The 23,849-nt window shown below is 44.5% G+C and overlaps 2 protein-coding genes across 3 annotated transcripts; both read right to left on the bottom strand.

The window, feature by feature from the left end:
- Positions 1 to 747: 747 nt before the first annotated feature.
- Positions 748 to 11,407, bottom strand: LOC115553710 (terminal nucleotidyltransferase 4A). The gene is made up of 12 exons (XM_030370188.1): positions 10,567 to 11,407; positions 10,159 to 10,282; positions 8,773 to 8,819; positions 8,453 to 8,573; positions 7,659 to 7,766; positions 7,395 to 7,523; positions 6,847 to 7,060; positions 5,533 to 5,659; positions 5,315 to 5,418; positions 4,853 to 5,034; positions 4,072 to 4,200; positions 748 to 3,756 (listed from the first exon to the last, which is right to left on the bottom strand). Exons 1-12 carry the CDS (start codon positions 11,262 to 11,264, stop codon positions 3,271 to 3,273), a joined length of 2,469 nt encoding a protein of 822 aa, XP_030226048.1. The 5' UTR covers positions 11,265 to 11,407; the 3' UTR covers positions 748 to 3,270.
- A 693-nt stretch (positions 11,408 to 12,100) lies between these two features.
- On the bottom strand, positions 12,101 to 23,573 carry ice1 (KIAA0947-like (H. sapiens)). Of its 2 annotated transcripts, XM_030370187.1 has the most exons (23): positions 23,320 to 23,572; positions 23,003 to 23,061; positions 22,637 to 22,671; positions 22,419 to 22,437; positions 22,179 to 22,290; positions 21,831 to 21,907; positions 21,700 to 21,737; positions 21,512 to 21,594; positions 21,212 to 21,288; positions 21,009 to 21,046; positions 20,831 to 20,913; positions 20,667 to 20,703; positions 20,323 to 20,379; positions 20,151 to 20,234; positions 19,527 to 19,969; positions 18,192 to 19,407; positions 16,336 to 17,363; positions 15,785 to 15,953; positions 15,478 to 15,638; positions 14,520 to 14,710; positions 14,309 to 14,409; positions 14,044 to 14,142; positions 12,101 to 13,172 (listed from the first exon to the last, which is right to left on the bottom strand). In XM_030370187.1, exons 1-23 carry the CDS (start codon positions 23,407 to 23,409, stop codon positions 12,976 to 12,978), a joined length of 4,494 nt encoding a protein of 1,497 aa, XP_030226047.1. In that variant the 5' UTR covers positions 23,410 to 23,572; the 3' UTR covers positions 12,101 to 12,975. The 2 variants fall into 2 exon arrangements, with proteins under 2 accessions (XP_030226047.1, XP_030226046.1); XM_030370186.1 differs by having other exon boundaries at positions 16,336 to 19,407; positions 23,320 to 23,573.
- Between the last annotated feature and the right edge of the window lie 276 nt (positions 23,574 to 23,849).

The raw sequence follows: 23,849 nt of genomic DNA, 5'->3' as shown, positions 1-23,849 counted from the left end.
TAAACATACCAATGGGGTTTTGAGTTTGTATCTCAGATCCACCAAATATCCCAGAGAGCCACGTGCCTTAGACCGAAAAACATGCTTAATATATTCAAAATAGTATAGATTCATACAATGGTGTGGTCTAAAATGTTATGACATCTGTTAAACATTGACCAATTGATTAAGCACGATAGTTTGACCAATATCGTGCTTAATCCGTCAGCATTTACTAGAAAAGTGGAAGTCACAACTTATCGATGATTGAATGCCTTGTGAATTTACACGTGTCTTGCTATTGCATACTTTGTTAAGTATCAGTTGTTTTAGGTCAATCATCTTGGACTCTAGCCAAAAGAATGACAAATACTGACATTTATTTTTTGGTTGGGACAATTGACCTTTAAAAAAGGCTAAGTAATGGGAGCAGAACTTTGACCTACGAGTAAGAAATAAAGAACACAATCCAAGCCACCTGCGTCACGGTGGTAAAGGTCATTTCTAAAACAAGTTGGGTTCCATAGGAGCAAGTGTGAGTGTGTAGTCAATCCCACTCCCTTGACCTAGGGTACACAAATAGAAAACCACTGTGCATTCACCATAAGTTAATATGCAGATATTTCTGCTGTTCACACTCTGAGACCCAAACTGAACAGTTTTACCTACCCTTTGAACATCAACAGAAGCCCAGCCAAAACTCAACTTTGAGTAACAAGATTGCACCTAACCAACAAATGTAGACATGATACAGACACAGTGAACATATCGTTTTAAAATGTTTATTAAAAAAATAGAAAACATTACATAAAAATGGTGCCTAAAAAGGAAAGGTTTACATCCATATGATACTCATTTACACGTCAAACCCACACATTGTTCAGACAGACACTGGTTCAAGATTTGGTTCATGGCAAAAAAGTTGAAACTAGGCACTGCAATGTTCAACACAGCCCGGTTGTGTTGAAAGCAGAACATGTTGCCAGTGTTTCTGTGGAGTCCATTATGGCACTAAACGTTAAAACTTGACTACATTGTTCCAACCGTCGCACTAGTCACACTCAAAAAATATATAAGAAAAGGAAAAAACAAAAAAGGACTCCAAGTCTCCCAACTCGTTTCATTCCCTTCTTTAAAGAGGTCCATTTAAAGCAGAGGGAAAGAAGGGGTTTCTAATCTTGTGTTGTGTGTGAATTCTCTAGATAGGCATGTTGGCAAGAGGACACAACCCTGGGAAATGGTGCAGATATTAAAACACATTCAATAAGTCATTCAGCAAATCTAGTAATCAGGCAGTGGGGGGAGGGGGCAAAAAAATGAATGGAATGTCACATGATTCTGAATGTCTGACTGAAAAAAAATAGAATAGTCAATTTGTGAATTAAACCAACACCAAAAGCCATTTGTGAAAATGTAAGACCAAGCTAAAACGTTTGTTTTAAATAAAGGCAGTGTGTACATAAATAAATAGACAGTTCTGACTACATATACGGAATAAACTGAAGGAATAAAATTATTGAATTTGGTCAGTTATAAAAAAAAAAGAAGGACTAAATGCATCGGTTTAACTGAAATCAATTAGGCAAGGGGGGGGCGGGTGTACAAGGCCTAAGACACTTTGGCAGATAAGTAGCACCAAAACCTCTCAAAATGACAACGGAAGACGAATGATCTGGACACTTTTTCCTCGGTCAGCAACTCCCACGGAAAAAAGGTCACATTGAGGACGGAAGAACACAAGCACAAAGAACAATGTCGCAAAAAGGACGCAACAACGGATACAAAAAATAAACGTACATGTGAAAGGTTTAAGTGTCGGAGCAGGGGTACTTGGGATAGGCAGTTGGCAATGAGTTCAATGAGTTCAAGTGATGGTGGTGCGATGGCAAAACACACGGGTGTAAAAAGTTGGAATGGTAATGTGGGTTTTTTGGCACATGAGATTCCTGTCGCTATGTGCCCGCTCTCTTTCTACCCGGGGTATGGACATGGGTCCCTTGGAGGACTAAAACTATCTATTGCACCGATCACGGCCCATAAAATAACTCAAATGTGAAATAAATTAAATAAAATCTGGTCATTATTGCACATACAGAAATAAAAAGGCAATATACTGTAACGGTAAGGTGGCAATGTCTACAGCCCATAAAGCATAATATTGATAGTGCACAAAAAACAAACAATAATTCCTCAGTGATACAGAAAATTGCACCATAAGTTGATGCACACACACACACACACACACACACACAAAGACATAATAATGACCAAAAGCGACATACAAAAAAATAAAATAAAAGCTGTACATTCAAACAAGTCATCACAGTTTAAGCACTTCAGAGGTCGTCCATTTTGTGCCGCTACGCGAGAAAAACGCCTAGTCAGCATTGTGCTGCATAGGTAGGAAGGTAGTGCTTTGATTCGGGTCACAAAAAAAAAAAAAAGAAACTACAAAATCTTCACTTGAATTGTCCAGCTTCGATTAGTTCCCAAAGCCACATCATGGCAGATATCTGAGCTTATTTCAGGAGACCCGACATACTTTACACTAGAACAGCGCAGAAAAAAAATAAAGCGCTAGAGGCTCCTCCTATTCAGAAACACAACCGGAGTTTACTTACGTTTCGAACACTGCGAAAGCATCTCGAAACTACAAGAAACTGGTCGTTCCGTCGTGAAGACCTCGTGAGGAGAACCCGTTCCATATATATACACTCGCAAACCATGTCCGACCACGAGGTTCAGACGCCTGGGAAGGCAGATTCACAGTCCCTTTTTGTCAATGTGAGCGAGCGGCCAGTTGCGAGCGTAGGAAGGCTCTGGTTTGAGGACCGAGGCCGAACACACCGCCAACTTTGTAGCTTTTGTTTTGAAGTCCTTGCTGGTGTACATTGGGACCAAAGTAAAAACACCTAAAAGATATCGAAAACAAGTGGCTTCTGCATAACCGAATCAATCTACACCGAATGATGACGGCAAACCAGCCCTGGTATGACTTCAAAAAGGAACACCACACCATGGGTGTTCCGGCTTGACTCCCCGTGTAGGACTTGCTGTCGCCTGGCGCTCCCACTGACTGACCTTTCAGGCTAAGGGAAAAAGGGAGCTTGGAATTACATTCGAGACCAGTGAGATTCAAGTGGTGTAGAGCGCCATAAAAAAAAACAGAAATAACAGGCTTTCTACAATAAGACCCAAGGTTGGACTCAACTTCGGACGGCTCAGACGGAGCCCGCCTCAAAAGCAACTAAAGAAACTACGCACGCCATGTAATGTGCCGTCTGCCTCGGTTCACGGGGGCACGCTGAACCTCTTCCCTTTCCTCCAGGGCTGCCGTGCGTACTGCTGCTGCTGCTGCTGGTGGGCAGGGGGGGCCTTGAAGAGCCCCGCCACCGCGGCGTGAGTCTGGGACACGAAGCAGTGCGTGAAGTGGCCGGGGCCGTAGGTCTGACACTGCACCACCGTGCCCGGCAGCGTCTCGCCGCCGCCACCGCCGCCCTGCGGGTCCCGCCGGAGGACGTAGCCCTGGAGGCCCGGCGGCGTGGGCCCCGGGTGGAGCTGGCGGAGGGGGCTGGGCAGCGGGCTGGAGGGGTCCCCCGGCTGGGGCGCTGGCGTAGGAGGGTGATGATGATGATGGTGGTGCTGCTGCTGCTGCTGATGATGATGGGCCTGCACCTGGCGGTGGACGCCGTTGATGGACGGGGAGTTCTCGTGGTAGAAGCGGCCGTCCACGACGGCGGGGTAGGCCATGTTGCCGCCGGGTAGGGAGATGTGGACCTGGGGAGGAGAGACGCAAGAGAGACGAAATGTCAAGACACAAGACGGGCAACTTGGGAGGGATTCTTCCAACGGTTTCACAGGGAGAACGGCTGGGACTTCCAGTAAGCCAACGCGTCCCCAGTGGCCTTTATATTATTTTACAGTCACCTTCGAAAAACCCATTTCTCAGTCAATTGAGGATGAAGCAGTCAAGATAGTCATCAAGTTAAATAGAGCGGGCAGAAGTGTAATCTGGGGGAGTCGGTGTAATTGGCGTACTCCCGCGCAGCCCTTGATGTGGTGGAGAGGGGGGGGGGGGGGGGGGGTGGCCACCTGTGGTGCCGCGGGGAGGAAGCCAGCGGGATGCTTGGCATGGAGGTCAGCGGCCAGCTGCACCACGGAGGAGAGCGCGAGGGCGTGGAGCTGGATGGCCGAGCCGCCGCTGGGGGGAGAGTCCGACTCCTGGCGGGGGAGAGGAAGTGGGAGGGGGGGGAGAGAAAGTGTAAGCAAGTCTAAGAAAAACATTTAAAGAGGATTTAAAGAGTCATTCAATACCGCGCAGCAAGCCTGTTAAGTCTTAAATCGGATCCTTGCTTTTCCACTCCCACGTTTACAGCAAACGAAAGCATTAGCACTAAAAAAGAAACCTGCATAAAATAACCCGATAAAACGGGAGACATGCGAGTGGATTAGGAGCAAGTAGTGATGCAAACCCTAAAGACGGTAGTAATAAAATAAAAAAACAGGAGCTGGAATTAAAAAGGGCCACGGCCAATTGAACACAACCTCCATAAAATTCTGTTTAATTTAACCGTTAAAACGGCAGAAAGCACCTCGTTAATCGTGGTTGTGGAACAAGCGAGGGCAAAAACGAACCAGACAACACTTGCAGTCGAGCCGTGACAGTTATGCACGACGGATATCTTCAAACGACAGTAAGGCAGTTTTACACCGGAAGAGGGCAGCCCAACACTTTCTAGGTCTGCACTGGGTTCAACGGACTCTCCCCGGGATAGCCTTCCGCTGGCAAAACGCAGCGCCACTGATTTGCATTTCTATAAATGCGAGTACAAAGCGCTTTCTCGGGGGAGCGAACAACGGCGCGGGCCCTTACCACGTCACTGCCGGAGAAGGAGGAGAGGGAGCAGGCGGAGGAGGACGAGGAGTGCTGGGGACTGGGCAGGGAGACCGGGGAGGGCGAGGGCGAGTCGGAGCTGTCGGGGGACGAGGAGTCCCGCTGGTCGTCTAGGGAGGCCAGCATTAGGCGGGCGAGGTCCTTCTCGCAGCTCTCGATACCTATTGAAGACATGAACACTATAGTAAATGGACATTGTGTTTGCATTTCAATTTAACATTAAGCGGTGTGGGATACACTGTTTATTTTTTCCCTTTTGCAAATTGATGACGTCAAGTCCAGGAAAAATAATTGATATACGCATTTTTTAGAAGCAGCATAATTTAACTTGCAAATAACAACAAATTATCTCCAATTGCATGGCTACAAACATAGTTTGTTGATAGATGGTCCCATATCAACTTTGATTACACATCGACTGATCACACAACCCAACTTTACCATGGCTTTCCAGTTTCGAATACTGCTTGGCACCCCACTTCTTGATTGTCCAGTCCCGGTAGGCCAACACCTCCTGGCTGACCTTGATGATTCGCCCCAACGTGCTGCGTGCAGAGAAACAGACACAAGACGTTGGCATCTCGGTCATTGACTTAAAAGATATTCAGCGAGGTGACCCGACATTGCATGGCCACTAGGGCGTCAAAAGAGGGACCAACCTGTCGTGCTCCTTGTTGGGGTAGGCCCGTGCCAGGGGGGACACGCCGTGGCTCAACACCATGTAGGCAAAGTCAAACACCTGCTTCACCTGGAGCACGCCGTACGAACTCCGGCCCACGTCGTTATCTGCCGAGACAATGTTCAATTGGGGGATGGGCGTGAGGAATCGATTACTCGAGTACTACTCGTTACAAATGAACTCGATTGGTGGACAGGCAAACTCGAGTTTGCATATACACACACAAACAAAGTTTTCTGAAGCAAATGTATCAATTTTCTGTCGGCGCCACTAACGCATGACGTGGGCACAAAGAAAATTAAATGCATCCATTTCCATGGCGCGTTCCGTGGCGTGTGCAGGCACGCCAGAATTCAAAAAGTTAAGAGATGGCGGTTAAAGCAAATCACAGCGAAGAATTGAAATACTTTAAAGAAATAGGAGATCATAAGGTGAAATGTAATATATGCCAAGCGAAATCGAGCTACCAGAAAGTACTATGCGGCAACATATGCTCCTGAAACACAACGGTGAGTTCGGGAAAGCAGACCCGCAGCAACGGTGAAAGTGAAAGTGTGTCGGCTATTTTCACCGCCGCAAGACGCAGCTGTAATCCCGGGCGTGTAGAGAAGATCACAACGCTGAGTATTTCCATAGTCCATTTGCTGCCGTTTTATTTGCAGCTTTAAGCATTTATTTGCAATGGTTAGGCTACTTGTTTCGTTTTTTTTAAACTGTTACAGGCCTTGGTTCGACGTGATTTAAATTGTGAGACGCATATTTATTTTTGTAAGGAAAATGTGTTTTGAACGTTTGCAAAAATAAATAATGAATACTCTGATAACTCTGACTGTTTTGATGGAGAATAAGCATTACATGTTTGGTTGGTAATATTGCCGTTCATCATCAGGCCTGCCGCCTATTCCTGCTGCAGATGCGTTGCATTCTAAAAATAGATTTGATTTAACGAGTACTCGATTGATCCTCGAGGAATTCCTTCGATCACTCGAGTTTGGAATTTACTACTCGTGCCCATCCCTAGGTCAAATAGTCAGTTTCATAAAAATCAACCAGTGTATTTTGCCAAAATCAGCCAGACATAATTTTTCAAAGCCTGCCGTTGAATGAACCAGGTGCACTGGCAATGCAAAAACCTCTACCAAATTCAACCAATTCATCTCGTTTCGGGACACACCATGCAAATCCCCTTGCTGGCGTCATTCCACAGTCGTGTTGTGAACGACTCCGAATTAACTAATGATGCAACACAAGCGGCTGGCATTTAACATTCAACCATGTCCTGCGGCCTTCTCACCCGGTTGCACGGGGTCCTCTATGCAGAGCATGGAGGGTCTGCTGCCGTTGCCCATGGACTGCATCAGCTCCTCCTTGGACAGGTAGGTGCCGCTGTTCTTCACGCGGATCGCCATCTTCAGGTAGTTGAAGTCGCGGCCGTACAGCTCAAAGAACTCAATGAGCAGGATGCCCAGGTTGATGTTGGCGCGCCGTGTGTCAATGTTCGGGTGCAACTGGGACAGAAAGGAGCGGAGATGTTTAATTGAAAATACCGCTTGAATAATCTTACATTAAAATAAAAAAGGTAGGAGTGTAACTTGTTTATTTTCTGCAATGGGAATTTCCATTTCGATATTCTAGCCCCTTCAAAATTTGTTGGTATTCAACTCGTGAAACTTTATTAAATGGCTTCCACCTGCAATCCTAGCATTAACTTAACTGTGATTTGAATAAATGAAATGCAGCATTCTGATTATATAGCTCCACATCATGGCTGTAGGGAATAGCTCTGTAGCTCTCCTTTGATTACTTGCTACAAGATGCGGTGGTGGCTGCACGCTGGTGTACCTGGAGGAAGCTGATGGCCATCAGTATGAGGCTATAAGAGCTGATGCCTCCGGTGAACACCTCGTTCAGATCCCTCTGGAGCAGAAACTGCTTCAGCACAAAGATCAAGGGGGGAAGGACAGTGTACCGCTGCAGGCAGAGCAAAGAAAAAGGCCAGTTACTAAAGAATGCCAGGATGAGTACAGCTTGTTTAAGAGTCAGGTTTGATACCAAATGCAAAACAAAACACGTATTCAATGAACAAGCTTCGTATGGGGCATTTACTTTGAGGTAGCCCTTGATGAGCTGTGCAGCCCTGACAGCAGTCTCCACGTTGAAGCTGATGTCCACCTTCACCTCCGTCTCATGATCCGTCAGCTTGATGATAGGTACCTGAGTGAGGCCATGAGACATTAGGGGGGGGGGGATTTAAATAACTGACAGTATTCTCTGTGAAGTCTCATCATAATGACCGACCAGAGGTCATTTCTGCAAGAGTTATGGTGGAGCAGCATGGGAGTGTTTTAAAAAAAAAAAAAGGTCGGATTAATCTGACACGTCTACACAAGCAGTTACAGAAACGACATATAAATCAGATTGGTTACGACCATATAAGACTACTTTACTCCCACTGTTTAATGCCCTTTAATGTTAACAAAGAAATCATTCCCTCTAATAGAGGCAGGTAGAACTAGGAAGGAAGTGTTTCAATCAACATTCATGCAATCAACGACACAACTAGTGGTGCAACAGACATAGCATAATCCTAACAAAGTGCTTGCCAAATGAGGGGGGGGGGGGGGAATAAATGGCTCGAAACTAGTATACATGAGGCACATTTAATTTGCAAGATTCTTAGTCTGTTAACCATCAGGCGCAGTGACCAATTTACCGACACGGTAAGGTTTGCCACCTGGCCGTACACAGCGTTGTCCCCAAACTTTAATCTGGAGAATTCCTTGCTACAGCGCTTCCGTTTCAAAACACCGCACCCAGCTCCTATTCTTCCATATAGGAGCTGGTATACCTTCTGCAAATACATGCAATCACGTGCCAAGAAGAAAAAGTGTGCCGCTCACCGTTGCTTTGTCCAAGACTTTGATTGGGTGCGGGCCAGCAATATTGTGTTTTCTTAGGGCCTGTTCAAGCTCTTGGAGTGGAGGGGTGTCCCACTTTCCAAAGACCACCAAGTCAATGTCACTGGGGGGGGAAAAAAATAGTAGCAAAAGATATTAGATACTGACTAACAGGCTGTGCTTGACCTGTTTAATATGCTATTGGGTCAATGAATGGATGTCAACCATTAGTATAGATAATTTTGCAAATGGCGGACAAACTGGCCGTTCTATCAGCAAAGAAGCAAGCATGATCAATTCATAGAGAGCCGTTACAGACGTACCTTGTTGGGAGGTAGAGACCAGTGCTAAAGCTGCCAAATATCTCCACCTATAATATAAACACAACAGTTTCTTGAAATGCAGCTATAATTTACATCCACTGAGACAATCAGCACACTTTAAGCCATTCGGGAGGGCTGATTCATTAGGAAAGAAAGTTAGTAACAGCTTAAGTTTTGGATATACTGTCACACAAACTAGAGGCCCTGGAGAAAGGCCAACATCAGTCTGTAGAAATGTGGACCGCTGTTTTTGATCACGTTTAATATGATACGCATTGTTAAATAATCTGAATTGACCAAATATTCACATCACGTATTAAGATTTATGGAAACCTGAAGTTTAGCAAGATTATCAAGTACACAATTGGCTCAAACAGTAAGCCATATTCTTACATGGCACTGAGAATTGGTAAACAAAAAAAATGTATATTCAAAATGAAAGTATATACTAGTATACAAAGTAAACACTCGTGCAAGTTCTCATGGATCAGTGTTTACGTGGGTCTGCAGTGTTTGGCTCTAGAATGTAAACCAGCCTTAATGTGTGGTGGAAAGCCAGACAGATTGCTGAACAAGACTGTGGCTATTAATATAAACACACACACACACAACTCAGACAATTGACCCACACATAACAGAATTGGTCAGACATTGCCCGTTCCAATAACTTGTTAGAGAAACATAAAATAAGAGTGATTCAGACAACTTTTCTTTTTTAATACAACTGAAGAATTAACACTTGTGTTCAGAGCATTTTTGAGACCATTTCAAACTTGGACTAAACCACTTCATTGCCGACATACACTATGGAAAGAGGGCGCCTTGACTGGTTTGCCTTGGTGTGTGTTACAAAGTAACTAAAGTGGACTGGATGAAAATAAAATGTTTAGTGGAAGAGGCAACTAGAGGCAAGAGAGAATGGTAGCGAGGAGAGTGAAGATTGTTAAAAAAATAACATTTCCCATGATGGGCCGAACCCAAGTTTTAACATAAGGCTATACCGTAATCAAGTAATTTAAATGCTCAGTCTTCAAATACAAGTCTTGGCTCATATCTTTAAGGGCCCTGCAGCTATATCCATTCATGTTCTTAAAATGAATGTAAAGATAAGTAGTAAAGATAAGGTTTAGGTCCTTCTCCCTCTAATGAAACTTCTAAACAGTCAGAAATGCTGGTTAGTTTTAACCGAGGGCTTGGCCTTGCTATGGATTTTATTAATTATGCAATTGTATGCATACATTAGCAAAGTTCCACTAGGCAATGACTCCATGATTGCGCAGTGGTTTTATTTAGAGTAAAACCGCCTGAAGCCCAACACAAGCCATCTGACATGGATTTGAATAAGCGCCAAGGTTCCTGGTCGGAAGCCTGCCTAATGACACTCACTCGGGATGTGGGCCACAAGTCCTTGATGACTCCTTCAATTCTGTTCACCACATTCCTCCTCATTGCTTCTTCCTCTGGGCGCGGTGACATGAAGTTGAAAAAGTCCACTATCTCCTCGTGAAGACTGTTGAGAGCAAAGGATGACACAACTCATTATCCACAATGTTCACGTGCATTGGGAGAAAAAAAAAAAATAACATTGACGTAGGAAGAACTACGACGAACGTACGAAGGCAATTTGTATGACATGCATGATCTAACAGAACATTTGCCTATCCAGTTTCCAATACTTACCATCATTAAGTACAATAATGGAACTGTCCAAGTACACCTATTCAAGCTTACACCGGCAATGCACACGTGAGGACAGAAATCATACCCAACCCCACACACACGATCACTCCTTACCCATTTATACCCGGGCTGTACCGCCTGGTCTTCCATAAGCTACACGAATCCGTGTAATTCCCATTACAGCTGCTGGAGAGGAAATGGTTGAGCCCATGGAACGTGTTGGCCCTGTTGAGATGCCTCCTGCGCCCGGAGGAATGTTGGTGGTGCTTGTTGGCCTGGTGGTGGGTTTTGATTCCCGTGGGGGTGTGGCTGCCGGAGAGATGCATGCTGCGACGATGACGCTGCTGCTGCTGCACATTATTAAAAGGCGGAGGAAGATGCTGCTGCTGCTGCTGTCTAAGATTGTTCACGTTGAACTCGTGTTCGCCGAAGTGTAAAAACAGTTTCACCTCCTCCGCCAAGTTAAGATTGTCGGCGTGTGAAGACACAGAGTCGGAGGGCGAGGAGGACCCCTCGGCCTCCGAGTCCAGAGAGGAGGACGGCGACGAAGAGCCCTTTTTACCGATGCCGCTGTCCGCCTCGCTGCTTTGCCTCGCCAGCTTCCCAATTACAACTCCTGATGACGGAGATACGCTTTTACAGAACTCACTGTTTGAGGCCGACGAGTTTCCGCTCAGCGTCCGACAGTCGCGCTGTAGGTTGTGAACGCTGGAGTTGTCCCGAAATCCCTGAGACGTTTCCCAAATGTGCATCCACAGGGGATTGGTAGAGGCCTTCTGCTCCGGCTGAATCCAAGCGCTCCTGGAATCCATTGAACTTGATATTAGCAGAAATGAGTACCTACAGAGAGTACTACCGCTTCATGTCGGTTTGATTGGTTTGATTTGAACGCAGCTTGCCCAACTCCACTCCCCTGTAAACCAATATGGCGCACCCAACAGCACGGACACGCTACGGCGCATGTCCGTGGGATTTAAACCTTTAAACACACCCCTTTCCCAGGACGTGACGCGGTCGATCCCCCTCACTGATTGGTTCGCTGGCCACTGGGACGTAACATGTCAAATCTCAACGTTTAATGATACTACTCGATATCATTCTACTACATTTCCACCCTGAACGAAATGCTAAATGTGTTTGTACTGATACAGATATCATCGGCCGGGCTTTCGTGACTGTGTATTGTCGCACGTATACCTTGTCGCGTTGCGTTATTGCTCGTGATTAGCTTGGCTATGGTATTTTTCTAACCATGTAACGTCGTGACTGCACCCGCCGGCCTAACGAGCCGCCGGTTGTGAACGGAAGAAAAATACACCGTACAGGGTGGTTGCTAGGCTCTGCTAGGCGTATGGTTGTACTGGGGATCTTGAGGTTTGATAATACAAATATGAATAAATAAATAATTAAAAATAAATAAGGTTTGAGTCATTGTTTGGAAGTTTTCACGCATTGAGTAAAGTTTGAATAAGTGTTGCTGCAGTGTAAAGTGTGAAGGATTTTTGAGTATGTTTGGGAAAAGAGAGTTAAGGAGTTCACACGCTATAGTAAAGAAGTTTTGAGTCATTCATTCAGTATATGGTTGGATAGGTGGATATTAATTGCGAGTTATTTTGTCAGATAAGAGTAATGCAGAGAACACAACCCATTAACAGCTTAATGTTTAATGTGAAAATATAAAATGATATCGGAGCTTTTAAATATACTCCATATTTACAACATATATATTATCATATTTTCATCATCTACTTGGTTTTACTTAACCAAGTCTACAATTTTTACTCTGGTGTACTGTACAATAATAAGTAATAAAAGTGATTCTGAGATGTTCATAACAGAACAGAAATCCAAAGCACGTCAGAATGGAGCATGGTGTCTGCAGAACCCATCGAGCAAGGAACAATTAGGCAGTACGTACAATTAGCCAGACAAATACAAGAATGAAAGTGCACAAAAAAATATGTAAGATATTAAAAAAATAAAGTCTTAATATTCTAATTGGGTTATATTTACAAGATAAATTAAGAAGAGCCAATGGCTTTGTTTTAAACCTGCTGAGAATTGGAAGACACCATTGACAAAGGTAAAAACGGTTTTGACTTTCAAAGTGTTCACATGCAAGTGCCATTTTAATTTTTCCGTTGTGGCGATTGAAGCAACAGAAGTTTCCTTTGACTGGAATGGTCAACCCATGCCTAGCAGCTGATTGGCTGAGTAGTTGCCCAGCTGAGGTTACACAGCTCATTATGCAGTGACTGAACATTTAGACGTCATGGAAGATTTAGGATTCTAGTTTGCAAGTGATTCAAATAACTTGAAAAATATTCAATATTCAAATTATACTTGTCATTGCTTTGCCATCACTGTGCCTGCATGCTACTTCATATTAGATATATTTTTTTACATTTACCAAGATTGTGCAGCAACACTAAACAAAACTTTACTTCCTATTATCACTTAGAACAACAAAATCCTCCCAACCCCCTTCCACCAGGACATAGTTTCTCGCAGTCAGTGCATGCCTTATTCTCCGTTCTTTAAGCTGTGGACCTGTCTGCAGACAGACGCTATCTGATTGATGCAGCTGGTGACCGACGGTGGGACGCTGTGGGCTGTGTCTCCCCTCCACGCTGCCAGGGCGTCCAGTGCTTGCTTCGGGTGGCTCGGAGACAGGTCGTAGAGGCAGTAGACAGCCGCCAGCTGGACCTCCCAGGGCACACCTGTACGGTTGAGGCAATCATAGCACGTCTCCGTTCATTATTAATTCATGCATTACGCCGCATTCAAACTACATGCGTCTGTAGATGGATGGGGGCTTTTTGACGTATTCTTGCGTTTTCCCGGGTTGTATTACAAAGGCGATTTCATTGGACAGTGTATTTGCGTATATTTGCATAACGCGATCTGATTGGCAGACGGAACCGTCGCTGCCTGAAAAGTTAAACTTTTTGACGCAAGCCACGGGGCCGAGGCAACGTATGGACCCACAATGCATTTCGAGAGCGTCCCATGCAAAGTCAATGATATCCGTCGACGATGGAGGTAGTGTGAATGCGCCCTTAGTCTCAATTATTCTATGTGTTAGTCTAGGTCAATTTTAGATTTGATATGGAGGACATTGTGAACTATCAAAGGTATTTGATAAAATATAAAACTAAAGCCATTAGTAAAGAACGTACCAGCAATAGCAACCGGGCGTGGATGGAATAGTTCACGGCAAATTGGACGATTGCAAAACATATGCAAGTGTGTTATTATCAGAGGTTTATATTTCTTTGTTTCTGGAACAAGGGCGTACCAAGTTTAAGATTACGCTCTGGATCTCAAATTCAATCCAGCTATCCTCCACGCCCCAGTGACGTAGTCCTAAAATACTGTACCACTACAACTGAGAGGAGTGCGAGTGCCCCGTGTGCGTCTGACACCGATGCCAATCCTCTGCAGAGATTACATTTTAACCAGGGGGGCCACAGTTTGTTATCACCCATTCATGTCAGAGTTATGTTCTCAGTTAACCCTTTTAGGAATTTGGACCAAAAGCCAAATACTGACAAGGGACAGGGCTAGATTAAATAGTTTGATGTCCCGTACCTTCAGCGTTGCAGTGTCTCACAAACGTACTGATGACACTGATGACGGTCATCACAGATGGAACACTTTTTTCTTTGACTCCTTGTTGGGTTAATCTTCCTGTACGGAGAAAGAGACAACGACGCAGACTTGGTGACGATCGTTTTTATGCTGATGAGCCTAAACTCGTCATTTACCAAACTACAAATGGTACAATATAAATGTTATGTCAGTTAACAGAAAAACACAAAACAGGAGTGGATTAAAAAAGAAAGGTATAACTGACCTATGAGTCGGAGGACAGTGGAGACAGTGATATCAGATATGAGCTTTGGTTGATCAGTGGGTTGAGTCACCCAACCGTTCATCAGCGGCCATAGCTCCTCTCTGCAAACAAACACTATGATCAGGGCACTCCTTTTCAGGTTTTGTTGTAAATAACTCGGTCGATTCTCTTGAAATTGCCCTATAATGTTGAACGATATGTCTTTACTCACCCCAATACTTTCTCGTAGGTCCAGGTCCACTTCTTGTGTTGGCACAGAAGGTCCAGTGTGAACACGTGGTCCCATGCTTCGCTACCCAAGTCGTCCCCGAACCTCTTGTGCTTGGTGAACGAGAGTCCCACCCCACTGCGAACATCCGACAGTGTTCTTGAGATTAGCTGCTCCACATCACAGGGAGGGTTCTGTAAACACGCACACAGCTTTAATTACTGATGCACTCCCTGGTTAACTTTGGTGTCCCACAGGGTTATTTCTTAAGGCTCCTGCTGTTGTCCTTTCACACTAAATCCATTGGCTACGAAGTATCCACCTAGAAGACTTGTGCTGCTGTTGCCAAATCACTTTGATTAAACATTAAAATTACATAATGTATACCATGAAAAGCAATAATTAATATATATATATATATATATATATATATATATATATATATATATATATATATACACACACACACACACACACACACACACTAGTGCTGTCAGTTAAACGCGTTATTAACGGCGTTAACGCAAACCAATTTTAATGGCGTTAAATTTTTTAATCGCGCGATTAACGCAATTCTTTTATTAAAAAAAAAAATAATAATTTTTTTTTTTTTGCCTCAAAACAAAGAAGCAGTAGCCTGACTGCTATGTTCAAGGCAGTATGTTTGTATGTTCATCATTTAATTGCACTATAGGCTCCTTTTTTGTATCGTCCTGTTTTGATCAGTAAATGCCAATGTTGTTATCAATAAAAAAACATTTGCACAAGGCAAGCCGAAGCACCTCACCATGTTGATAAGAGAATTAAAATGAGAAGAATTAATGGGACAAAGAAATCAAGGGATATTTAGCCTAGAAAAATAATTTGCGATTAATCGCGAGTTAACCATGGCATTAAATATTTTAATAGCTTGACAGCACTAATATATACACATATATATATTTTTTAATGGTAACTTTACCCTTTTCCAGTCCAGGTAAGCTGAAAGGCAGTTGAGGATGGCTCCTTGCGCCTTTAATTTGGTGACGGCGTGTATGGCCTGGCAGAGTTTACCCTTATGCGCAAGGACAAAGGGCCATGTTGTCACTATAAACAGGATCAGCTTAGAAGCATCTGGGATATCTGAAAGAATATGAGCATAAAAAAACAAGTCGGCAATAGTCTCACCTTCGATGGTGGTGACATTCAGTGAGTGAAATAAATGTGAATACATTTCAAAGCGCTATATATCCACGTGCTATTTCAAGAATACAACCAATGTGCGTTACCTTCTCTGAGAATGGTGTAGACTAAAATATGAGCTCTCTCCCAGTCTCTCCGCTGTCGACAGATCCCGGCATACACCCTGCATAGGGCCTGCGTGTGTTCTCCACTGAGGGTTGACCTCTCAGTCTTCAGCTTGCCCAGGATTGCAGAAAGCAGTTCATCTGCAGTAAACTTCGAAGAACAAAGCCCAACAACTCAAAGCCAGAAAAAAAACCTCTGTACCTCGCACCCAGAAATGCATGCAGTAAAATACACAAAAGTAACCCTCTCCTTAAATAAGAAATTTTAAAACTGTGGCCCCAAAGAATTATTTCACCATCCTAATGATCACAGACCATTTCATGTTAATAAATTGACACTTTATTATATATTGGTAAAGTGAATGCTTCTAGACGATTGTAGACCCTTAAATCGCTTCTTCAAAATGATTGATTAATAAGCATGCGTGTATATCATTCCACGTTAAAGAATCATAGTTAACTATGCAAAAAGTCTGAATACCCTCCCTTATAGCCGTGGTTACAGATAATCATCAATGACGAGGGAGACTCACCCATTTGCTTCGAGAGAACTCGGCGATGACCTCCTTCTCCTCATCCCGCAGCACGGGTTTCTTGGACAGGTTCCCCACATGCAGGTGGCTTTTGATGACTGGCAACAGGTCGAAGCAGCCCGATACGATTTTCTCCAGGGAGTCGGCTATCGACCGTCTAGCCCCAGGCACCTCCCCTTCCGTCGACAGAGGGGTCCTTTTGTTCTGAGGCTCCCCCGCCACGGGCAACCACTCTGGTGGAGCGGTGTCATCTAGACCGGGCGAGGCCACGGAGCGGATGGCGGGACTACGCGGGAGGCGGTCCAGCCGGAGGCACTTGGCACTTTTGGGCTGGGGCAGATCACCCCCGGGCCTCTTCAGGCCCTTCTGCTCAGTCTCGGTGAAGGCCGTGGACGAGGAGCTGACCGTTTTGAAGCCCGACATCTGTCCGAGGGCGGTGGCGTGGGCGGCGGCGGCGGCGGCGGCGGCACCGCTCTCCGCTGGGGAGCCGCCAAGGCCGACGTTACCCCGGAGGATGCTCAGCGTCCGGGCACGCGCTGACATGTCCGGGTACATGGTGTCCAGGATCCGCATGGAGCTCTCCTGGGAGGGGCTGGAGGACGAGCCGGAGGGGGAGCTCACGGCGGAGGACGGCAGGCGGCCGGGCACCGGGACGGCGTGCTTCGGGGTGGCGGAGCCGAACTGGAGCGGCGACGACGGGACGCCGTTGGGCGAGGGGCTGTCGAAGAGGGGTGAGCCGTTGCACGCCGCGCCGGGCTGAGGCGGGACGTTGGAGAAGCGCTGCGCTTTCAAGGGCGACGGGAAGGAGAGCTTCCCGATGGCGTGCCGCGGGTTGATGGGTTTGACCAGCTTGGGAGGCGTCGTGCTCAGAGGGGTTAGGAGCGGGGGCAGAGGCGGGCCCATCTCTGAGCGGACCTGGCACATTGCCAGTCGGGTCCTGATGGATGTCTGTGCAGAGGAGCCAGCCGCCGCGGACGAGACTTCTGCTATGGCGCTTTCTGACGGGGCCACGGGATTCAAAACGGGACCTGCGCGATGACATAAAGCAGGCATGTGGTGCTTGAAATCCCTGGGCACCACTACAGAGGCAGCGACAAAGGTTCCGGCCTTATCTTGGGCTCCAGCATTGGAATTATTAGTTACCTTGACCTTGTCCTGTAGAGCAATAGTGTCTTGAATAGCACTAGCATCTTTGATATCATTAGTTTCCTTTTTAGGGCTTGTATCATTGACATCACTTGTTTCCTTTTTAGGGCTTATAGCCATAACATCACTTGTTTCCTTTATAGGGTTTGTATCCTTGACATCACTGCTTTCCTTTATAGAGCTTGTAACCATGCCATACCAAGGTTCCTTCTTAGGAATGGTTACTTCAATAGACCTAGTTTCCATAATAGGACTAATATCCATAATAGGGCTAGTATCCATGACAGCGCGAGTATCTTGAATAGCCCTGGTTTCCTTTATAGGGCTAATATCCTTAATATTACTAGGATCTTCCACAGGACTAGTTTCCTTATTGGGAGTAGTATCCTTTATAGCACCACCATCTTTCATGGCCTTAGTTTCCTTTACAAGACTAGTCTCCTTAATAACAGTAATATCTTCGATCTGACTTGTTTCCATTATAGGTCTAATACCTTCAACTGGACTAGTTTTCTTAACAGGACTAGTAGCTTCAATATGAGTAGTTTCCGTCATAGGTGTATTGCCTTCAATGAGACTAGTTTCCTTAACAGGATTAGTAGCTTCAATAAGAGTAGTGTCCGTCATAGGTGTATTGCCTTCAATGAGACTAGTTTCCTTAACAGGATTAGTAGCTTCAATAAGAGTAGTGTCCGTCATAGGTGTATTACCTTCTATGAGACTAGTTTCCTTAACAGGACTAGTAGCTTCAATAGGACCCGTTTCCTTCAAAGGACTTAATGCCTTTGTAGGACTCGTACCAATAGTAATATTCTTCATGGGGAGTTGCTTTGCCTCTTTATCCACATTGGTCGAACAGATTCTGACGTCTACAGCCCCATTGGGCTTTGCCGCAGAAGCTGGCTTTTCAGTCGTTTCAATTTCCTGAATTGTGTCTTTATCGGCTTCCCGCGTAGGGTCGAGAGGGTTATCGCTCTGTACTTTCTGTTCGGCACTTGCATCGGTGGCACAATGGATACTGACGGCACATGCACCAGCTGGTGCCTTGGGCGATTGAGAATGGGCTCCAAACACACTTAGGTCTTGCGGGTCCTTTCCCACACAGACAGACTCTAATGAATCCTGACGTGCTCGCCCTGGCAGCACACTGGCTTCAATGTCCACCGACATGCTGTTATGAGCCTCTGATGCAGTTAGTAACTCTGCAATGCTGCTGTTTTCCACGAGTACATCACTACCATCACTAGTCGTTTCATCAGGAGAAATTACATCCGATGTCTTGTCCACGGCATCCATCTCGGAAACATGTGACTGGTCTTCCCGCAACTCTGCTGCTTCCGAGAGTCGTCCAGCATCCTCAGTGTGACAGAGTTGAGGATTGTGAAGGTCCGTTTCCATAGGGATAATCCTTTTGGTCTCTTTTGAAGTGTCTTTCGATTCTGTGGCCGACAACTCCATCGATTTACTGGGGCTAATACGACACGACTCCGTAATCAACTGCACATTTTCTGACTGTTGGTCAACCTGTATATCCTCTGCATCGTTCATCCCTTCATTGTCGCAGGCCAATCCCGTCCTCTCCTTGACGTCAGCCGTCAACACTTGATGCTCCATGGTCGTGAACTCGTTTTCTTCTGAGACATCGCCACGGCCCTGTCGATGGACGATCCCCAAGTCCGAATATTGTTCCGTCGGTAGTGCAGGGCTGTTGGGACACGGCTGTGACTTGTGAACTGGGATGTCACATTCAGTGCTAAATTCTGCGTGTGCGGCCTCGCCGCTTTGCTCTCCAGCAGAGAGCCGACCCCGGTTGGACTCGGGGGTCGGCGCCGTCGATGGGTCTTCGTCTCGAGGGCCAACATGGCCGGTTCCAGGCGGAGCCTCTTGCTCATGAGCCTCTCCCTCTGGATGGTCCAAGTCACCCTCCTTAAAAGGCAACCGGAAAACCATGAAGAATTAGCGTGTGAACTCCTACATCATTTATTTGCCCCTTAAATACAATTGTTACCAAGTGCTCTAAATTAAAGAAGAAAGAGAATTGTTACCATGTCCATAATTGGGGATATGCAGGCTGGAAGAGGCTTCAGGAACTCCGCTAGCTCGTCAAGGATTGCGGAGTTGTCACCTTTGTCGTCGCCCGGTTTCTCCCCTTGGTGTTGTGCTTTGGAGCGCCGCTTTCCCTTGGTAGGAGAGTCCATCTTCTGCTGGCCTCCCACGCAGTTTGGAGATGTTAGACACTGGGCCGCTTGCGGAGCAGTGGACGGGGCTGGTGAAGAAAAGGCCTTCACTGGTGAAGAAGAGGGCTTCACATGTGAAGAAGAGGCCTTCACTGGTGAAGAAGAGGCCTTTACTGCTAAGGAAGAGGTGTTGGATGGTACGGTGTACTGGTGGGGCTCAAACACCCTGGGCAGACCAGTTTGGGGCCGGTCCCATTGCACCGCATGTTGGTGCGGTCCGTTTCTAGGCGAGACTTGATGGACATCGGCCTCTGAAGGAATCAAAAGGGAAGAGAGGGACGGACTGAACATTACTGCATTGTCGCTCCCTGAGGGACTCAGAAATCGCCGTCAGACGCTTTGGAGGACATTTTTTTAATACATTTATTTAAATAACATTCTGCCTGACAAATAACACCTTTAGTGTTCAGCTGAGTTTTAAAGACGCATTACCTGCCAAATGTAAAGCCCTTGCAGGCTGCTGGGTCTGCGGGTTCACACAGGTCCACAGATCCTCCAGCAGCCGAAGGACCGTTTCTGTAGAAGACACAAAGCAGCAACTTAACAGCAGCAATGTACTTGAAAAGACAAACGCGTTGGATCTGGCCCAAGGCTGAATGCATACCTTTGTCCACCTTAGGCTCTGGTGGCACAGTCACTTGAGTGGACACACTCCTACATTCTGTTAGAAAATAATCAAGAAGAATAAAAGTGAGAACAAGAAGAGACTGCCAAGGAAAGAAAAATGGGACATTTGTGTGTGAATGTGTATGTTTTTTTCAAAATGAGTAATTGTCCAATTCATTACTTTCACTGTAAAGTCCACACACACATTACTGCTTGCTTAGGTTAAACAGAAGATTGTAGACATTGTTTAAATCCCATTGCTCATCCACAACTTACTTAAAGGATGGATGATTTAGAACTTAAATTACTATCAGTACTTAAAGAGAATTGTGTGATTCTTACCTTTATTTAATTCTCTTTCCAATCGTAGCAATCTGACCTGAAATACAATGCAATCCACACCATTTCATCCGGCTATCAGACAAAACAATTTCTGAAGTCAATTGGAAGAAAATAAAGTCCCAAAATACATAAGAGTTCTTTATGAGAGTCCGCCATCACAGTACCTGAAGGTCATGCGTGTTCCTCTCCAGTAGACCCTTTTCTCTATTTAGTTGAGATATATGAAGAGTCTGCTTGTGATTCGATTCTGAGCGAGAGGAAACAACAGCAGTTCGGATTGGAAATGTAAGGAAACGTTCTAGTTTGATCGGTAGATTTTGAAAGGAAAACTGAAACACCAACCTTTAAACAGCCTTAGTTGATCCTCGAGATTGCTATTGCTGGTGAAGGGAACAGAAATGTCCCGCATTAATTTGGATTTTACATTTCTGGTAACAAGTCTCTCTGACGACGTTATCGAGGAGAAAGATTTGCATTTTGAATGTTTGGTAGGGAAAGCGGAAGGCAAACCAACTGGGAGGGGTCATTTTGTGTTTTGTACTTACATGGTTCTAGTCTTGGCATTCTCCTCTCTCAGGCCTTCAACCCTATCTGCTGATGCCTGAGAGGTCTTCAATGAAGCCTAGAAGTTTGTGAGCACAACTGATCAAGATATCTTACGATCTATGCAGAGTCTTAGGACACTACTGACATCTCCATAATTGATACAATGGAGAAAATAAAGCTACAATCGAGGTAATTAAGCTACTGGAAAATCTCCAAGAAACTGTTTTTAAAGCAATATTGAATTTCACAAAGAATTCAAATCTGTTGGACAGCCTTTAGTGGTACATTTTTTGGCTTACCTGTGTTTTCAGCAAATCATTTTCAAGTGAGGCTCTTTCTCTTCTGAGCTGTGCATTCTCCAGGTTCTGCTTTTCTTGCCTGTCTGCATATTTAAAAGATTGGAGAAACGCAAGATCTTTTTTAATAGCAGTATACCAATTAGCCAAACTATAATGAAACAGAACAAGCCAAAATTAATATGAAATACCTTCCATATCCTTGACTTGATGTTGCAGTCTCTCATTCCTGTGAATGTGAAACAAAGTAGTGAACATAAAAAATCAAACAGGACTCATAAAGCCAATTGTTATCTACTTGGAGACTGAGTTCATGTCCTACTCTGTTGTCGTTTGGACGCCTTTCTCCTTCAGTCTCTCCATTTCTTCAGTCATCTGAGCGTAAGTCCTCAGAGATTTCTGTAAACAAAAAGAACAGGAACAAATTAATTGATTTACAAATATAAACTAGATGTAACTAATACAAAGTAGACTTTTCATAAATGGTTGTGAACAATACACAATGTTGACGGCAACAGATGCCATACTGAGACTTTCCAAGACAAGAAAAATAGAAAACAAATATACTTGAAAAGTAACGTTGAACTATGTTGAACATTGCTCTCTTCAATCAATTGAAATAAACATATTTACATGAGCAGCAAATGTCAGAATTTCAAAGTGTCTGTACCTTTGCTTCTTCCAATTCTTTCTGCACAGACTCCCAACATGATTTCTCCTTTTCTAGCGAGAGCAGTTTGGCCTGCAACTCTTTCACTTGGTCTTTGAACCTTTTCACTTCACTGAACGAAACAGTAATACTGTCATCAGTTATTTGATTGAAATAAATATAGTAGCAGATACAATTGGAATTCAAAAACACAGCATTTATTTACACAGGTATATTGTGAACAGAAATACTTTATCATACCTTTGTGATCTTTGAAACTGTAATAAACTGTCAAGGAACAATACGTATACATTTTGCCAAAACAAAAAAAACAGACGTGTGTGTGTGAATTCATATTATTGTCAAATGTACAACATAACAATCAAATAATTTAACTTGACTTGACAAATGTGTATGTTAGTGTATTTGTGTGTGCGGTCACAACAAATATGCATCGCATGTATGCAGAAAAAGGATATCATCGCACTTCTCCTGATATTCGTTCAGCAATTGGCTGCAATGGGGTTAAAGAAAAACATGTTGGTTTTAATGGACACATCCAATATGTCATAGAATTGTAAACACGTGTAGGCCTGGTGCACACCGTTGTGGTTCCTGATTACAACATTATGAGCCCATATCTTCAATGAATCCAATAAGTTACAAATCTTGCTGAGCTATTCAACGTCTACCAATTAGATAAACTAAACCAACCCCGATAGTTGACTGAAACCGACTTTAGAAACAATCTAGGAACGACTGTTGTGTTGTGATGTCACAATGACCGTCAGCATTCAGCATGCAGAATGACAGTTGTGTGTTACGAATACAAAATATGTACCAACCCAGAGTCAGTGATCTTCTGTTTCAGCGTGAGGAGGGTTGCAACATATTCATTCAAACTCTGTAACGGCAAGGGAAATATAACATTGAAACAACACGCAACGTTACGCGTTCAAAACAAAACAGAATAGATATGCGGCGCATTCCAACTATACCGCGTATCATGTCACTCACGGTAGGAAGTGCAGAACATTGACAAATATTTAACTTCAAAATGTGATGCATAACGTTACAATTATTTAGCGTTACCAATCACACCGCTCTCAGTTTTCGGAGGTTTCACTTTTACGAAGTTTATAAATCAAATGTATGAACTCACTCCATGCAATACAGAGCAGTTATGGCAAGCTCCGACCGTCGCTTCTGCCGCGATCCGAGCGGCTTTGGATTGAGTCTCCCCCGGCATCATGGTAACGGCTTCGGCGTAAATCCAGATTTAATAGAAAAACAAATGTTTAGGGTTTCCTAAAGCCTTTGCGTTTATTGAGTTCCATAGAGACGCTGTCAAGTGTCAACAACACCGCGCATACGTCTTCGCATCTCCCACGTTTACTGAGGACCCCTACTTGGACCCCGTTTAGGGTGGTTATCAAAATGCCTGGTTAAAAATAGCAGCAGACCGATTATGCGATCCTTTTTGCAGAACCACAACGAATTGAAATACGTTCGTAAAGGCGAAAGTAAATATTTGAATCTGAATAATACGAAATTGATTGTTGTATTTTGATTGTTAAAATCTAAATACTTTGATTCAGGCAACTTATGTGGTTGGGATGTTGGCGATATGTCATTGAGGACTAAACTGTTTTTTTCTGAAAATGCCATCATAATACTTTTTTGCGTTTATCT

This window comes from Gadus morhua, chromosome 11 (genome assembly GCF_902167405.1).
Source record: "Gadus morhua chromosome 11, gadMor3.0, whole genome shotgun sequence".
Taxonomy (NCBI): domain Eukaryota; kingdom Metazoa; phylum Chordata; class Actinopteri; order Gadiformes; family Gadidae; genus Gadus; species Gadus morhua.
Note: the sequence above shows the minus strand (reverse complement) of the source record. Positions and strands in the feature narration are given on the sequence as shown.

Excerpts from the sequence above, each read along its gene's own strand:
- LOC115553710 (XM_030370188.1), bottom strand. The coding sequence starts at position 11,264 with ATGGATTCCAGGAGCGCTTGGATTCAGCCGGAGCAGAAGGCCTCTACC. Across the intron at positions 5,660-6,846 it reads AGAGGACCCCGTGCAACCGG|ATAACGACGTGGGCCGGAGT; the intron begins GTGAGAAGGCCG and ends TTGTCTCGGCAG. Across the intron at positions 5,035-5,314 it reads TTCGAAACTGGAAAGCCATG|GTATCGAGAGCTGCGAGAAG; the intron begins GTAAAGTTGGGT and ends TGTCTTCAATAG.
- ice1 (XM_030370186.1), bottom strand. The coding sequence starts at position 23,409 with ATGATGCCGGGGGAGACTCAATCCAAAGCCGCTCGGATCGCGGCAGAA. Across the intron at positions 20,914-21,008 it reads TCAACTAAGGCTGTTTAAAG|AATCGAATCACAAGCAGACT; the intron begins GTTGGTGTTTCA and ends CCTCTCGCTCAG. Across the intron at positions 20,704-20,830 it reads GGAACACGCATGACCTTCAG|GTCAGATTGCTACGATTGGA; the intron begins GTACTGTGATGG and ends ATTGTATTTCAG.